This window comes from Dermacentor silvarum, chromosome 3 (assembly GCF_013339745.2).
Source record: "Dermacentor silvarum isolate Dsil-2018 chromosome 3, BIME_Dsil_1.4, whole genome shotgun sequence".
Lineage (NCBI taxonomy): Eukaryota > Metazoa > Arthropoda > Arachnida > Ixodida > Ixodidae > Dermacentor > Dermacentor silvarum.
This window is the reverse complement of record NC_051156.1, coordinates 56,265,785-56,279,420: the sequence shown is the minus strand read 5'-3', so window position 1 is coordinate 56,279,420 and position 13,636 is coordinate 56,265,785. Positions and strand designations below refer to the sequence as shown.

The 13,636-nt window shown below is 46.6% G+C and overlaps 1 protein-coding gene across 1 annotated transcript in view; it reads left to right on the top strand.

Annotated features, from left to right (window-relative positions):
• Positions 1 to 13,636, top strand: part of LOC119444367 (fatty acid synthase-like) — a 296,692-nt gene that overhangs the window by 27,519 nt on the left and 255,537 nt on the right. The window contains exons 3-4 of the mRNA XM_049663302.1: positions 542 to 868; positions 9,020 to 9,220. Coding sequence (XP_049519259.1) covers positions 542 to 868; positions 9,020 to 9,220 — 528 coding nt within the window. The remainder of the gene's footprint in view (positions 1 to 541; positions 869 to 9,019; positions 9,221 to 13,636) is intronic.

Below are 13,636 nucleotides of genomic sequence, written 5' to 3'. Positions count from 1 at the left end.
ACGGACTCCTAAAGTCTTCGCTCTAAAAGGCCAAGGAAGCTTTATATAAGACCTTCACGTTGGTGAGCGAGAGATCAGGATAAATTAAAACAAAGACCCTTAAGCTTCACATAACATAGAATCTCCGGAGAAGGCTGTAAAATAGTCCACCATGGCGCTTCGGAATATGATAATGTAGTGAAGAAACGAAAGAAGAGAGTCGAAAATAAGTGATTCTTGTGCTGCGAAGCAGCGAATAAACGTATCTATTGTCCCAAAGCATTACCCGACGTGAAGGAGAGATGAATATGCGTTGCGCTGATAAGGCCAAGGTGCGGGATCAAATCCTGGCCGCGGCGGCCACATTTCCGTGGGGCGAAATGGAAAAACCCCCGTGTATCCTGCATTGGTGGGACGTTAAGGAACCCCCCCCCCCCGTGATCAAAATTATTGCGGAGTCCCCTACCATGGCGGGCCTCATAAATGTAGCCTGGTTTTGGCAAGTAAAACCTCAGGTTTACTTTTTTTAATTTCAAGGCATTCGCACCTTCTTCACTTGCAGGATTTCTTGGCTTGCCTGAACGAAAGGGCACGATTCGTGACCTGTCCCGCTTCGACGCCCAGTTTTTCGGCGTCAACCCGAAACAGGCGCAACTGATGGACCCCCAGATGCGGTTACTGCTGGAGACTTCGTACGAGGCCATCGTGGATGCCGGCTATGACCCTACGACGATGCGGGGTCGTAACGTGGGGGTCTTCATTGGCTGCTCCGACTCCGAGTCCGAGGGTGCAATTGGCGGTGACGCCGAGAATGTCGACAGCTATGTCTTGCTCGGCAACAATCGGGCCATCTTCGCAAACCGCATTTCCTACTCTTTTGACTTCAACGGTAAGCGCTTTCTAAAGTTTAACATCTCTATACACCATTTCATACTTAGCGGGCAATGCTGCATAAGTTAAACGCAAGTAGAGAGGTCGTAGATGTTTCACTTGACGCATTTCGCAGTGCGGCCAGTTTATATCTGAGACGATTTCAGCGAAATAAATTGCGTCATATATTACAACTGCTGATTGTGTCCATGAGGTTTATAATTACTTGTTATTTGTACACCTACGATGTGATCGTACTGTATAAAATATTCACCAAGATAATTTCCAATCGAATTAGGACGACTTATTCAACCAAAAGAACAGGCCGGCTTCAGGAAGGAATATTTTACAATGTATCAGATGCAGAAATATCGCGGGTACAATAAACCTCTTTATATGGCTATGATAGATTATGAACCGGTATTTAATTCAGTAGAGATACCAGCAGTCTTAGAGGGATTGGGTAATCAAGGAGTACAGGAGGCATACGTGAATATCTTGGCAAATATCTACATATTCCACAACTATATTGGCTCGCCACAAGAAAAGTAGAAAGTTAGCTATCAAGAAAGCGGTCAGGCAAGGAGACACAATCTCTCCTATGCTATTCACAGCATGCTTAGCAGATGTATTCAAGCTCTTACACTGGAAAGGCTTAGGAGTGAGCATCAACGACTAATATCTCAGAAACATTCGGTTTGCAGATGACATTGACCCATTAAGCAACAATGGGAACCAATTACAGCAAATGATTGAGGACCCTAACCGAGAAAGTGAAAGAGTGGCGTTGAAGATTAATATGCAGAAGACAAAGCTAATGTTTAACATTCTGGCAAGGAAACAAGCATTCAAGATCACCAGTCAGCCGCTAGAGTCTATAAAGAAGTACGTTTATCTAGGTCAATTACTCACAGGATGCCATGATTATGAAAAGGAAATTTACAGAAGAATAAATTTTGGATGTAGTCCATACGGCAGGTATGGCCAAATCCGGACTGGGAGCTTACCACTATCATTAAAAAAGAAAAGTTTACAATCAGTGCATTTTACCGGTGCTAACATACGGGGCAGAAACTTGGAGGTTAACAAAGAAGCTCGAGAGCAAGTTAATGATCTCACAGAGAGCGATGAAACGACAAATGTTAGGCCTAACGTGAAGAGATCGGAAGAGAGCGGTGTAGATGAGAGAGCAAACGGGGATTGCCGATATTCTAATTGTCATTAAGAGGAAAGAATGGAGCTGGGTAGGCCATGTAATATGTACGATGAATAACCAGTGGACCATTAGAGTTCCAGAATGGGTACCAAGAGAAGGGAACCGCAGTCGAGGACGGCAGAAAACTAGGTGGGGTGATGCAGTTAGAAAATTTGCAGGCGCAAGTTAGAATCTGCTAGCGCAAGACAGGGGCAATTGGAGATCGCAGGGAGAGGCTTTCGTCTTGCAGTCGACATTATTATAGGCTGACGATGATGTTCTCGACGGGAGCATAAGCGGTATACTGCGGCGCCTAATCTCAAAACGTGTGACTTCTTTCGGTTATACATTAGTTCAAGTCTGCGATGGCTTCCATGCTGTAATTAATTCATATTTTTCTACATAAAAACATGAGATATAATGTTACATCGAATTACCTGACATATTCCTGTGTATTTTAGAGCGCTGCACTTAGGCGCCTGTTCCTGCGTTGAGCGTCGGTGTGACGGAGCGAACGCGGAGCGCAGAGGGGAAAGAAAGAAGGTGATATGAAGAGAGGGCGACGAGGAAAGTGGAGCGGGAGGCTGCAGTGAAAGCATCAGACGGAAAGTGGACGAGGAGGGTATTGCGGAAAGGTGAGGGGAGAAGCATAAATTTGCGATAGCGAACCACGCGCCAGGAGTAAAGTGGAGGAAAGCACCTTCAAGCTCCACCAGACGGCGCTCACGTCCGCGCAACCGCCGCAGCGTCTGCGCCGGCCGTCCGGAGGAAACAAAACCAGAAAGCTCACCTTCGCGCACAACGTTCGCTGCAAGCGTTTCTGGGTAAAGATTACGGTTGCATAAGCTCCGGCTGCCGGGAAGTGGCAGCTGTGTGGCGGGTCTATATATAGCCTCACGCGTCGCGGTTCAGCCAGTCGCTGCGGGGATCGGTACGATACCTCACTATATCGCGAAATGAAAACACGTACGATGTCTGTTAGAAAAGTGTCCGACCTTATATTTTTTTTTTGGGGGGGGGGGGCACCTGATGGATATGAAACACGCGCGCTTGCATCAGCCGGCCTTGAACCTTTGTGAGCATGCCCGAATTTGTGCCCCGCCTGCCGATAGCGTCAGTCGCTGGGACGCGGCGTTTGAGAGAGGCAGTGAGCAGTGCTCTCGTCGGTTTTTTTTGCAAGGAAAATGGCGGAGTGACTGGAGCAGCGCTACTGCATACAAATTTTGCCAGAAACTGGGCGATAGCCACGTGAAAACCATTCGGAAGATTCAGACGGCTTGCAGTGACAATGCTTTGAGCAGCACACATATTAAGGAGTGGTACAACCCATTTAAAGACGGCAGCACACCAGTGGAGAGCGAGCCACGCTCCGGTCGGCCATCAACATGCTGAAATGACCAGGTCATTGCCGAAGTGAACGCTGTGGTGATGCGGGACCGTCGTGTGACTATCCGAGAAACTGCGACAGAGGTGGCCATCAACACTTTTTCTGCAGATTCCATTAGGACCGAAGATTTGGCCATGAAGAGAGTTGCGGCGAAATTCGTGCCAAAGCTGCTCACGGTGGAGCAAAAGCAACTTCACGTTAAAGTCTCACAGGACATGCTTGATTCCACAAACACTGTCCCGGACTTCATGAACACCATAATAACTGGTGACGAGTCTTGGGTGTATGGGTACGACCTGGAAACCAAATCCCAGTCGTCACAGTGGAAGCATTCCACGTCACGAAGACCAAAGAAGGCCCGCCAAGTGCGCAGCAACGTCAAAGCGACGCTGACTGCTTTCTTTGACTCCCGCGGTGTGGTACACCACGAGTACACACCACAAGGTGAAAGTCACGAAAGAGTATTACGGGGATGTCCTCCGTCGTCTACGTGATGCTGTGCGGCGCAAGAGACCGGAGTTGTGGTCAACAGGAATTTGCCGCATCCTCCTGCACATTCCTCGCACTTAATTCAGACTTTTTTTGCGAAAACTCATAATCCTGTAGTTCAACAGGCTCCTTACTCTCCTGATATGGCCTCCTGAGACTTCTGGTTGTTTCCCAAAATCAAGAGGTAATTGAAAGGAGCGGGATTTCAGACAAGAGAGGACATTATGGCTGCAACGACAGCTGAGCTAAACTCCATTCCGAAACAGGCCTTCTCGGGATGCTTCTAACAATAGCAGCACTGCTGGGAGAAGTGTGTGGAGTCCCAATGAGACTACTTTGAGGGTGATTCGGTTTCCAACGCTCCAGTTATGCCAGTCTTTTTTTTCTTCGGCCAAAGGTCGGATACTTTTCTAACAGACCTTGTATAGAGCTGTGCTTAAATTTCGCATTAGGGAGTATCGTAAGTGTCGGTGGATTTTAGAGCGCAGCTTTTAGGCGCCCGTTCCTTCGACGAGCGTCGGCGTAACCGAGCGAAGAACGCAGCGAAGGATGTAAGAGCGAACGCGGAGCGCAGCGAAAGATGAAAGCCGCGAGGAGTAAAGCGTAGGAGGAGGGTATGGCGAAAGCGTGAGAAGAAAAGCGTAGTTCACCGACGACGGCTGTGAGAGGGCGTCAGAGTAGCGCGCGTCGTCTTGGGTCTGTCCGCGGCGGCAGCTGCGAATCGCGCCCACGCGTCACCTACGCGCTGCCTTTTGCAACCTCCAGATTATTGAGGCGGTCGGGCCACACTTCGCTTCGTTTGCAACGTGCCACATGCGACAGATTGTCGGCGCCAGCCAATATATTGCGGGATGAAAACACGTACAGAGCGGCGCTCAAATTTCACACATTCGGGTGCATCGTGATCGTCGGTGAATTTTTTTCTTTAATTATGTCGCGTTGTAGTGACGGTAAAAATACATACTAACAAGAACTGTGGATTACGAAACTAACTCTACAGGTTACTTAAAAAGCAGAACGGTAGCGGCGAGCATAGTCGGTGATTTTCGAAAACCAGTCAGCGGTCAAGCGCGTCAGCTATTATACATGACTCGTGGAAAGTTCCAGCGCAATCGCTGGTGTGCCCATGTGATCAGGAAAGTACGACGGAATATTCGTCGCGCATACAATTGGATTACACAAGGTTCGGTGACAACAAAGAGCGGATAAAACCATTGATAACATTCGAGAAATTTATGCTACATGCTGGCGCATCCAGCACCAAGCGATAACATTTAACATTTGTTAGCTGGCGATAACATTTAACATTTGTTAGCTGGCGAAAAGCGGTCACCCAAGAAAGATAAACGAGTATATGTGTCAATGCCTCCGTTTTAAAAGTCATTGTCCAGATGCTGAAAACAAGCACAAGAGCGAAAAACAAAAGTACCAGTAGTAAAGAAAAACAACAAAGCAGCAAAGAAACAAAGTCCCGAAGTTGGCCAGTGGACATAAAAAAATTAAGACGGACCACGTGGACGACTTCAGGCGGTGCGGGGCGCCACTGTGACTGCGAAAGGGTGATGTGCTAAAGCGTGTTAAAAAAATGCCGGTGAGGACCTCCGTTAAAAGATTCTTTTTTCAAATACATACCGACACTCTCCCTGTAAAGCAATTGTTACGAAGTAAAGGTCTTTTTGTACCTTGGTCAGTAAATTGTTTAATCTGTAGGAAACCGGCAACAATGGAACATATTTTTCTAGACTGCCACGATGCCGTATTCCAGTAGGATGTCTTGCAAAGAACACTTAAAACAGAATTGCCATTAAGCCCTTTTGGAATCCGGTTTCTTCCATGTGCGGATACAGGGTAAGTGCCGAGTGATATGCCTAATTTTGCTTTGCATGCATAACGTATGGAAGAAGAGGATGGATATTAGGCGTGCTCATATACAAACTCACTCAGCAAGACACTATTTTGTTGAGAGTATGATCTACCCGCGAGACTTGTTCAGAGCCCAATGTGAACCAAAGGAGTGGCTACCTATATTGGATCAATTGGCTTCTGTGAAGGATTTTTAAGCCACATACTACTGGCCGAGTTGTAGCTGGTGTATTTAGAATATGTACATGGTGTATCTGATAATTTTGTTTGTGTTTGTGTTTGTGAAATGGCAATAAATAAAAAAATGCTGCCATGGCTTCGGGGCTACGCGCTGGTCTCGCACCTTGGAGGCGCGGGTTCGATTCCTAGGCAGGCCGAAATTTACCTAAATTTCTTCTGAAGGGCATTACTTTGCATTGTTTCCAGGAACCCCGCTGAGAAATTTGATGTCAATTACAGTATTTTTTTACTTTTTGCCATCGGCTATTTTTGGTACTATCATTTGGTCACGCCGCCGAATACAACGCCGGATTTTCGCGTAATGGTGAATATAATGCTTCCGCATTAGAAATGCGTCTGCTGTTGGTCAAGGGGCTCAAGATTGTTTGCTACTTACAAGATGACGCTGGAAGAACAACGCCACGATGCGGCGCCATTCAGACAATCATCCAAGCAAAGAAACCGCCTTCTAAAGAAGAACTGTAGGGTTTGGGAGTCGTGGTCTCGGAGCCTGGCGTCACCTTGGACGGTCGCGCTCTGGCCTACGCTACCGGGTCGTCACACGGAGGCCAAGCAGGTCCACGCCGTCGTCCGAGCAGACTTGACGAGCGTTGCTTCGTTCCTGGCGACCCCGAGGTCTAGAATAGTTTGAAGCGCAAAAAACACAGACACAGAAGAGCACATGAGACACACACGAGCGCAAACTACCAACAAGGTTTATTGACCACCACACGTGTTTATACTGTCCCGCATTACCGCTGCACATGTGCAGAGTTCCTTCTAAGAAAGGACAGCTCTTTATCGGACAGGTGTACAGAAGGAGTGCTGATACAGGCTGAGCCTAATGCAGATATCTTTTCAGCTTCTATTATCTCACGGGTGAGTCTATGGTCACGTCTGCTGACAACAGCACACTTTACAAAAAGAGGTCTACATTGACAGGAACTACAGTGCATCGCCAACCGACCATCACGTGCCGTTTTATTTACGTTTAGCGCATGTTCTTCAAACGTTCATTCAAACATCTCCCAGTCTGCCCTATGTATTGCTTGCCACATGTTAGCGGGATACTGTAGATTAGCTTAGTAGTACAGTGAACAAAAGGGTTATTGTGCTACTTATTGCAGCCTCTTTGATTACGACCGTACTTCTGATTGCAGAATTTAATGAGCTTTTGTGGTGCCGAAAACACAACATTAACTTTCGAGCGGCCTGCAATCTTCTTTTATATTGTCATCAGAAAGTGGCTGTCATCCCTTATATTCATGGGCTGTCACATAATATCAAAAAGATTTCAGGCCGCTCGAAAGTTAATGTTGTGTTTTCGGCATCACAAAAGCTCATTAAATTCTGAATCAGAAGTACGGACGTAATCAAAGAGGCTGCAATAAGCAGCACAAAGACCCTTTTGTTCACTGTACTACTAATGTAGTCTACAGTATCCCGCTAACATGTGGCAAGCAATACATAGGGCAGACTGGGAGATGTTTGAATGAACGTTTGAAAGAACATGCGCTAAACGTAAAGAAAACGGCACGTGATGGTCGGTTGACGATGTACTGTAGTTCCTGTCAATGTAGACTTCTTTTTGAAAAGTGTGCTGTTGTCAGCAGACGTGACCATAGACTCACCCGTGAGATAATAGAAGCTGAAAAGATATCTGCATTAGGCTCAGCCTGTATCAGCACTGCTTCTGTACACCTGTCCGATAAAGAGCTGTCCTTTCTTAGAAGGAACTCTGCGCATGTGCAGCGGTAATGCGGGACATAGTATAAACACGTGTGGTGGTCAATAAACCTTGTTGGTAGTTTGCGCTCGTGTGTGTCTCATGTGCTCTTTTGTGTCTGTGTTTTTTGCGCTTCAAACTATTTCCGATGTACAACCAACAGGCCCAAATCGGTACAATTCCGAGGTAGAGAGTTCGGGTAAATGGAACAGGGGCTTTATTTCAATGGAAAAGGCATACGCATTTATAGCACAAGGGAATCATCGTACTGGCCGGAGTAAGGAGCACAGTACATCGTAGCATCTCCGCGCGACTACATCTCAACAGACTACATCGTGCAGGGCGAGCACTAGTTACATCACTCTGGACGAGCACCAAGCTACATCTTAGAGCAGAAGGGAGAGCACTCCAGATGAGCCGCAAACGTCCGCTTAAAATGCGCTTCGCCTTCCCTAGATGCCTAGGCCAGGGAACCTGCAGGCACACCTTCCTCCAATCGGAGCCTCGAAAGTCACCGAAGGGTCCTCCTTGAGGGCAAAGGTAACACATCATCACGGAGGCGCCTTTATAACGCACTTGGAAAAATAGCCTCAGGTGCACAGGGCTTAGGGTGCACACGGCACGGGTGTACACGGCACACGACTATTGGGCTGTGGAAATGATCCATTGCCGAGAAAGTAAGTTCTTATGTCCATGACCTTCTCGAAATAAGCATCATTCCAACGGGCCTACACGTCGTAAGCAAAACGGGCCTATACGCGCTAGCAAGTAATGCACGATGACGAATCTGTAGAACTGTGTACTAATTTTCAGTTAACGACAGTGCAACGAAATATATCATGATAAATCCTAAGAATAGCGTTAAGAGGCAGGAATAAAACAGTGTGAGAGAGCAAGCGGTCGTAGTAGGCATTCTAGCTGACATTAGAGGAAGAAACAGGTTTGGGCAGACCACTGAATGCATAAGGCAAGCGACCAGCAATCGATTAGTCTTACAAAATTGGTGCCGCGAGAAGGAAGGCGCAGGTTAAAAAAACCTGCCGCCATAGGGAAGTGTTTGCTCGCGCAAGAAGTCTGTAATATGAGATCGCAGGCAGAGGCCTTCGTCCTGCAGTTAAATATATATAGGCTGATAATGACGTTGTTTTATTGCAGATTGGTGATGTCGGCAATGCAAACATAATGAATTTCAATTTAAAGTAAAGTATCCATTGCCGCATTGCTACGAAGCATGTTCAAACATCGAACGATCATCAATCTTGTTTTCCATTGTGTCACTGCACACCCACAGGACCAAGCGTTGCGGTCGAGACAGCGTGTTCATCGACACTCGTGGCCTTGAACGACGCCATGATGGCAATACGCACGGGACAGTGTGAGGCGGCCATCGTGGGCGGGAGTCTAATCACGCTCAAGCCTACGAAATCGCTTGTCTACCTGAACCTCGGCATGCTTGGACCAGATGGAAGGTGCAAGTCATTTGACTCTCGGAGTACGTATTGAACGCTGCTATGTCTTTCTTGCACCATCGCAACGTTGCTTCATTTGTGTAACACAGTAATGCGGTACACTAGGGCTTAATGTGTGCCTTAAACATTGTACAAGCTAGCCGCTAGCGGTGACGACAAAATAGGGCAGCTTTCTGTAAGGACAAAAAAAAATACCAGCTGGTAAGTCTCTGTAAAAAACTCAAGAAAAATTGAGAAACGACCCTAGTCCTTGATTTAGGTGTCTGCTAGTGGCACTCGCACCTTGACGTTGTTGTACCTTGGTGTAGGGCGGGAAACCGTACTGAGAAGACCGAGCGAGCGGAACTGCCGGGAAACCGCCACACACAGAGGAGCGGGCGAGGGAGCGCAAGACGGCGAGGAGAGCGCGATGGGTAGCACCCTAGCGGGCAGCGCATGAAGCCCACCTTACGCGCCCCTCCGCCGCTGACGTGAGAGCATGCAACGAGCACTGGCGCGCGCGAGCGACCGACAGAGTAGGTGCGCGCCGGGAAAGAAGAAGCGAGAGAGTAGGGAGTGGCGTCACCCCTCTGCTGTGTTAGGCGGGCCTTCACTCGGCGTCAGGTGGTGTGTAGCTGTAATTAGCTCGTTTTATTGCCATAACAATTATATGGACACTTCAACCGGATTTCTGCCGTCGCCGTCGCCGTGAGGTTCCCTATAGATAAAATCTTCGCCGCGCGCCTTATGCCCGAGCGGAAGCGTGCGGGGACGCGCGCTATCACGGAGAGCGAACGCACTCAATCTCCCACGCGCAAGCAAGGAAGCGGGAAGCCAGCGCCGGAGGGAGCGGAGGGGGGAGGGGGGCGCACTTCCTCTCTGCCAACAACCGCGCTCGTCGCTCGCTCGCACCGTCGCTTATCTCCACACGGCTCTGACCTTTATGCGCCGTGCATTCGCCGCTCAGTTTCCGTTGAAGCTATAGACCGCACGTACCTTCGCCCGTTGGTGCGGCGTATGCGCTTGCTGCCAGCGTTTTGACAGTCGTTGTCTGCAGTCATTCAGTGTGATCTATTCATGTTTGTTTGTGCGCGCTCACACCACGCTTGTTCAATCAGTTTTTAATAGTCGGGCCACATTTTCGAACGCACGCTACACATGCAATGCTGCCCGGGTCAGCAGTGCAGCGCTACAGGCGCGTCCCTTCGCACGCGCTGCCCACGGGAAGCGCTTCTCATCAACACCACCGTTTAACACGCGCCTTCTCGTGGTCATCGAGTCTCTCTTCATGTCGGTCTACTTACGCCGCAGCACACCTGCTTACTTAATCAGCTCATGTTTACTACAATTCATATTGCTACCAAAGCCGCTCACCTTACTTCGTATGACATTGCTGTGTTGTTATCGCATTCATTGCTTCGCCCTTAGGGCGAAACTGTGACTTTTCTTTATTTTAATTAGTAATGAGCGGGTACCCCTTGGTTGAGTATGACGTCACTGACGACGTCACTTCTGGTCTTGTTGTTTCACGGGAACCTGTACTGATGCGGTGGGTATCTAAAGTGTACGATTGTGTGCTGCGGGTGTACGGCAATTGGATTTTCTTTAATTGTTTCTAATTATTCCTTACACCTAATTAGCTTTTTACTGTACTAAAATGTGCTCTGATGTCATATATATCATCAACTATAAGTTTAACCGTCAATATATACCTGTTTGTATTTATTTTTCATTTACTTTTAATTTCATCCCATCTCTGACAAACCGGAAGTCGGTCCCTAACCGGAAATTGCTGCGCAATAAACAAGAGTGTCACTCACTGCTCGTGCTACTAAGGAGGGAATCCTAGGCGGGAGAATAACAACCGAGATGGGTTTATAGGATGTTGAATGCTGCAAGTGACATTTCTTGCGGTACGGCGCTAATTTCAAATTTTGCTCAGTTAACTGTTTCATCACGCATCATCCTATGTGAGGAAGTCAGCTAAGAGCCCAGTTAATAACTGTGGCTTCGATCAATATTTTGCAACAATTTGTCCTTCAGCATTGCTATTTATTTATTTATTCTAAATACGCTCAAATACATTGTAAAGGGGAGGTGGTAACAAAGGAACAGTAAATCATAAAAAGTTATACAAAAGACGCGGTAAAGCAGGAACCAATAAGGCAGAGAACAAAACGAAATAACGATAAACAAAAACCGTGTGATACAAACAAAATATCTCGCTATATGGCATATTTACAATGCGAAAATTTCAAGCCCTTCCACTACGGTGAAGTTGGAAGTGAGCGAAGCTGTGACAATGGTGGGCCTGCTATAGTGAATATGGCTATATATAGTAAATTTTTATATTATCATTATGGACTATATTTAGCGTCTTCGGCATGTCCGTCAAAGACCAAGGACATCAGTGTCTTCTTTTTGCCCACCGCGATAATCAAGTAGTGCGTTTGCTGCGCCAAGTTCGCCCCATCGTCATAGACTAGCGTATGAGCCACAGTGTTTTGATAGCCGTAGCACACTGCACGGCATTACCAGGATCCTGACGTCAGGATCCTGGAAGCTTTGGTTAAACGAACGTCCGTCCCATATCGAGTCTAAAGGGCAACGCTGATAACAGCAATAGCGCGATCTCTACGTCGCGAGACAAAAGGGAACAACGATTGGTGGAACGTGCCGCCGCCATGTGCCGCGACCCCTGTGAAAGAGGCCTGGGCGGTGGCGAGGGGTATAAAAATGGGTCATCCATCATCCGTTTTGACACCTGTGCTTAGGCACAGCTGCCGGGAAACCACCACGCACATGGAGCCGAAAACTTTTGATCTACTTGTGGTCTATCTTTCTACTTCAGTGGCCGGACGCGATGTCTTGGAACCTAGCCTATGACAGCTTCGCTGTAAAAATGCGAATAAGTATTTTCTTAACAAGGAACGATCCGTAATGGAAACAAGATTAGCGGGAAGGTGGTTTCAGTCACGTGAGGTGTTCGGTATGAAAGAGTGTAGAAATGTGTTTTTGCGAGAGGATATACACCCAACTTTACTAATGGGATCAACGCGCGATGAAATTTACGTAGGTGCAGGGATGAGCTCAGCATGTAGGTGGTGATGATGGTAAACTTTGTGAAATAAGCATAAGCGAAAACCTTGTCCGGATAGTGATAAGTGAGACAATGATAAACTCGCTTTCGGTGCTGTTGCGCTGGACGTACGAAACTAATTGGCTAGTATCAAACGAGTGGCATTGCTCTGAAACAGCTCAATGGCGTTATTATGGTTATCGCGGTAAGGATCCCAAGCAGCCGCAATATATTCTAATTTGGAGCGCGCCAGGGTTCTTTAAAGAAGCAATTTTAATTTTATTGGATATTTACTGAAATTTCGACGTAAGTATCCTACAATTCGATTTGCGTTAATAATTATTACGGTGACGTGAGTTTTCTGTTAGATCGGACGTTATATTGATTCCGAGCTATCCATAGCACGAAACTTGTTCAAGCGTATTATTTTTAACTTTATCAACTGGGCGGTCTTCGTTTGTGCGAGAAAGGCGCATTAATTTGCATTGATTAAAGTTTAATTCCATAAGCCACTTGTCGCATCAAACCATTAAATAATCCAAGTATGATGGTACTAATATATGTTCATCGTGCTCACTGCAAATTTCTCGATATATAACACAGTCATCGGCTTAAAGATGAATATTATGAGAAAGAGAACTTGGTAGATCATTAATGTATATTAAACAAACCAATTGGCCAAAAAGTGAGCCCTGTGGCACGCCAGATGAAAAATATGTTAGTGAAAAATCGCGATGGTTAACCGAGACATACTGAAGTCGATTGATAAGAAAATATTCTAACCATGCCAGTAGTTTATTATCTAGCTTCAATGCTGAAAGTTTGATCATAAGAAGTGCGTGTCATACCTTGTCAAATACTTCGGCGAAGTCCAATTATATACAGTCAGCTTTCGAACTTCTGTCCAGTACGGCGTGCAAGTGATGTGTGAAAGGGAGTAGTGTGTTACATGAGTAGGATAGACGGAAACCGTATTGATCACCCGTGAACAAGTTGCTTGAGCCTATATATATATAAGAAGTTGACGATGTTAGAATACAGCATATGCTCCATAATTTTACAAGGAATGTTCCTAATGAAATTGGGCGGTATTTAAGAGGACAGTGTGAGTTACCAGTTTTTTGCATCACAACCACCTTCCCAATATTTAGGTCTGACGGTAAGTAACCATGATCGAGTGATTGTGGTGGCTTAGTCTCCAATAATTTCCTGGTTTAACTGTGACGTCACTTCTGGTGTTGGAGTTTCACCGGATAACCTAAACTGATGCGGTGGGTATCTAAAGTGTACGATTGTGTGCTTTGGTGTACGGCAATTAGACTTTTCTTATTGTTTCTAAATATTCCTGGCACTAAATTAGCTCTTTACTGTAGTAGACCTA